Source organism: Caenorhabditis briggsae, assembly GCF_000004555.2.
Source record: "Caenorhabditis briggsae complete genome, chrX, whole genome shotgun sequence".
In the NCBI taxonomy this organism is placed as follows: Eukaryota; Metazoa; Nematoda; class Chromadorea; order Rhabditida; family Rhabditidae; genus Caenorhabditis; species Caenorhabditis briggsae.
Genome location: NC_013491.2, coordinates 19,885,965 through 19,889,924, shown reverse-complemented (window position 1 = coordinate 19,889,924; position 3,960 = coordinate 19,885,965). Strand labels below are relative to the sequence as shown.

The following is a 3,960-nucleotide window of genomic DNA, read 5'->3' as shown; positions in this document are numbered from 1 at the left end:
AATAATGGACACGTATTCTAGTTTCGAATGAGTAACCGTTTCCGTTTTTCGATTCAAATTGACTTTTCGATTGACAGTTGAGAAACGTTTTTAAACCCAAAGGATTACCCGCATTTCTTATCACCACCGTTCCCTATAACTGTCGTCACATGCTTTTTTCTCTGAATTTTCAGTATTCAATTCTTCGAAATTCCAGAAACTCAACACATCATGGGCACTGAAACTGACATCGTCGCCAGATTCGACATCCATCTGGATGCCGGAGAAGAGCCAGTCTTCAAGGGAGGAGAGCTTATCACTGGAAAGTTGCTCATCGAGTTGCGCAAGCCAATCATCATTAATGCTGTAAAGCTGCAGATGAAGGGAAGAGCCGCATGGTTAAACGATCCATTGAAAAAGGATGATATTGAGAAAGTGAGTAAAATATTCCGAACCAAAATTTTCTGACTAAAAGTCTGACCGTAAAACTTGAAACTTTCGAATTTCAAAAGTAATTTTTGTTGTTGCGTGTCTATTAAATTTCAACATGGTTAAAACAGTCTTAAATAGCGATAATCCTAATGACTCAGAATTTTGCAAATTTCGATATTATACAATTCAGAAAATTACAAAATGTCGGTCTTTAAAAACTTGGAATATTTAGAACTTTCCATACTTGTAACGGACCGGGCCGGCCCGGAATTTTACAAACATGGAATTTCTGAATTTTCGAAATTCCAAAAAACCGAAATCGCTAATTTTGAAAATTCAGAAAAAAATTCAATTCGGAATTCCAAATTCCAAAATTTGATTTCGAAATATTTGGACAAACTGAGCTCTAACTTCAAACATAGACAATATTCAAAAAATGCAAACCTAGCACATTTTCGTTATGAAATCAATTATTAGGAGAACAGAGAAATTCAAATTTGAATACGCGCTGTTGAATTTCCGTAGAGCGCTCTTGCACTTGACCTCTTAGATTCCCTTTCCAAAAATGAACAGCAAACTTTCAATAAAAATAATTTTCCCACTAAAAAAGAGAAATCCAAAGCTATTTCACACCTCAAATCAACAAATTTCCTATCTTTTCAGGTTTACTTTGACCAAGACTTCACTCTGCTTGAACGTCCCCCAGGAAAACCAGAACCAGGACACTTCAAATGGATCGGTGACTTCACATACAGTCTTCCATTCGAGTGCCCACTGCCAAAAGGATGTCCAAGCACCTACGAGGGGCCACACGCTTTCATCAGATACTTCATCCGTGCCAGTTTGGTACAGGAGGATGAATTCGAAAAGATTGTGAGTTTAATGAAAATTTCGTTGAAAAACTGAACGATATTCCAGCATGAGTACTATGTGAAGAAGGCGTTCACCTTGGTTTCACCATCAGAGGGACACATCATCACCGGAGAGTCTGCACAGACTGAAGACTCGGCGATTCTCGGAAAGTGCTGCTGCAAGTCAAAATTGTCTGCCGAGCTTGCACTTCCAAAAACTGGATATCTCCCGGGAGAGTCAATTTATGGAAACTTGAAGATTGGAAGCAAGCACCCAAAGGACATTCTCAACCACGTAAGTATCCCTGTCACCTATGAAATCATAGAAAAAGATTTTTTTTCAGATGGAAGCCAGACTTGTCGACCGTGTCCGTCGTATCGGAGCTCCAGAAATCTCAGCTGCATCTCCATGGAGAACGCTTTACGTCAGAAAGCTCGAATCTAATCATGAATCACCAAACAAAGCTAAAGGAGCTTTTGAGCAGAATGGCATCTTCCTGCTCACAGTTCCACCAGTGTGTCCAAGCACAAAAGGAGATTACGAGGATCCATCAAAGATTGAGCATATCTTGAGCCCATATGGAAAGCTCTTGGAGAGCCCCTCAACAGCTACACTTCGCTTCCGCAAAATTCCATTTGTGAAGATTGAGTACGGAATTCAGGTCACGCTTGGAACTGATATTCTTCTGGAGATTCCAATTGAGATTGGAGAACTGTCGACTAGAGACAAGAACAACACCCTGGAATCGTTTGTTACTGGACCACAACCAGTTGAGGAGGCTGATGAGAAGGGAAAAATTGCTGTCAACGGACCATTCGTCTACACGCCAGTCTACCCATATCCACAGAATGCTGGAACTAATGGAAAGGCAGCCGGTGTGACAGTTATTAGCACCGAACCAAGCATCCAGCACAGTCATCAGGATCCAGAGGTGAGATTATTGAACATTTTATAAGAAATGTTGTAGATGAGAAAGTTGTCAGATTTCCAATACCAAAAATGTAGACATCGTGTGACTACCCTCATCTTCCATTAATGAAAAAATATACCTTCCTTCAATTTTCAGAAGACTATCGTCACGACAACTCGTACCATTGTCACTCACTCCGACGGACATGAGTCAAAAACCATGGAAGAGACTGTCGTGGAGACCGAGGGAGAAGTCGTTCGAACTGTTCTCGAAAGCACTGTCGACGATGATGGAATCAAGAGCGAGAGAAAGGAGACTGTGAGTTTTCATTCAAGCTACTTAAAACCTCATTTGATGACATTACAGACAACGATAGATGCTTCTGGAGACGAGAAGACACAAGTGGAGACATCGAAGACACGCGTCGCTGAGAGTTCCGAAGTACCAGAGATTATCAAGGAGGCCAGAGAGAGAATCGAGGAGTTGGTCGAGCATCAATTGGTGAGTATTCGCTGAAAATAAAGATCTTTATAGGGTACTCCTAAAATTTTCAAAGTTTTGCTCGTGAGCCAGGCCAAGGCGAGTTGAGCCAGCACTGCAGAATACCTTTAAAATTCACCGACCTGAAATTTAAGCGCAGAACTCAAGACAAACTCCATAATACCGGGAAATCTGTGTTAGAAAGGTCATTTGTGTTTTGAAATTAGAAAAATTCCGTAGGTTTTCGATCAGAAATATTCCGGAAACACAATTTCATAGAATTTCGTCAAAATACTCTTTTTGCTAAAAACAAGCTCAATTTTGGTGTAATCTATAGATTTTCATGAACTTTTTAAAAAATTCGCCGAAATTTAAAAAAAAATGTTAGTAAGATAATTGGATAAGCGGAAAAACAGAAAGGCTTCTTCTAATTGAAGAACCCCGAATAATAGAAGGGTCCTCCAAAGATACCTGAACAGTAGAAAAGTTGGCCCTACTAATGCAGGTTTTACGAAGTTTAGTATGGATTGTTTTGCATGACAAAAAGACCAAATAATTTTGACATTAGGGATACAGGAGATTTTTCGGAATTTCTTTTGGATCTATAGTGTTCATTTTGACGTGACGATGTGGAATTATAAAAATTCACATATTGCGTTGTTCTTATAAGAAGAGAAATATTTCAAATTTTTTCAAATTGTCAATTTTTTAATAAAAAATATACTTTTATGTGTAGAATATATTAGAGTCAATAAAAGTAATCTGATCTGATGTTTCGGTGCAAATTTACATAAAAATAGAGTAGTGTACAGTAGGAAACTATTTCCTGTGTTCTATTACAATCGATTCTTTTTCAATGGTTACATTAGTAATTTATTATTCATGTTCACGTGAAAAATATTTATTTAGATCATCAAATATAAAAAAAGAAGATATTTAAAAAACACAGAAACGAAGCAAATTCTTTTCTGTGTAAAAAGAAAAGACACGTAAAAAGACAGAAAAGAAGCAACTTCATTTCTGTGTTTCTCTCTGTGGGGAAAATAGTTCGAATAATTCCTGATTGAAACGTGAACTTTAACTACTCATATTTAAAGCTGCTTTGAACGTGGAGTTGAAGCAGAAAATCAAGAAGGCGAATTTGAGTGGGTAGCTGAAGTGATGGCGATTTTGATTTTGAAGATTGGCGGAATTCACTGTGAGTACTTGATACGAATCTGTTCAGAATTTCATTCCAGCTGCTCAACTACTTTTCAACACCGTAAATAAAAAAATAACTCTGAGAATGCACTGCTCAGGAACCGAAC

At 38.2% G+C, this 3,960-nt stretch overlaps 1 protein-coding gene across 1 annotated transcript in view; it reads left to right on the top strand.

The window, feature by feature from the left end:
• Nucleotides 1-210: 210 nt before the first annotated feature.
• Nucleotides 211-3,960, top strand: part of CBG07318 — a gene marked incomplete at both ends in the record, with an annotated part of 5,984 nt that continues 2,234 nt past the window's right edge. The window contains 6 exons of the mRNA XM_002645625.1: nt 211-414; nt 1,075-1,284; nt 1,330-1,557; nt 1,607-2,194; nt 2,330-2,491; nt 2,540-2,674. Coding sequence (XP_002645671.1) covers nt 211-414; nt 1,075-1,284; nt 1,330-1,557; nt 1,607-2,194; nt 2,330-2,491; nt 2,540-2,674 — 1,527 coding nt within the window. The remainder of the gene's footprint in view (nt 415-1,074; nt 1,285-1,329; nt 1,558-1,606; nt 2,195-2,329; nt 2,492-2,539; nt 2,675-3,960) is intronic.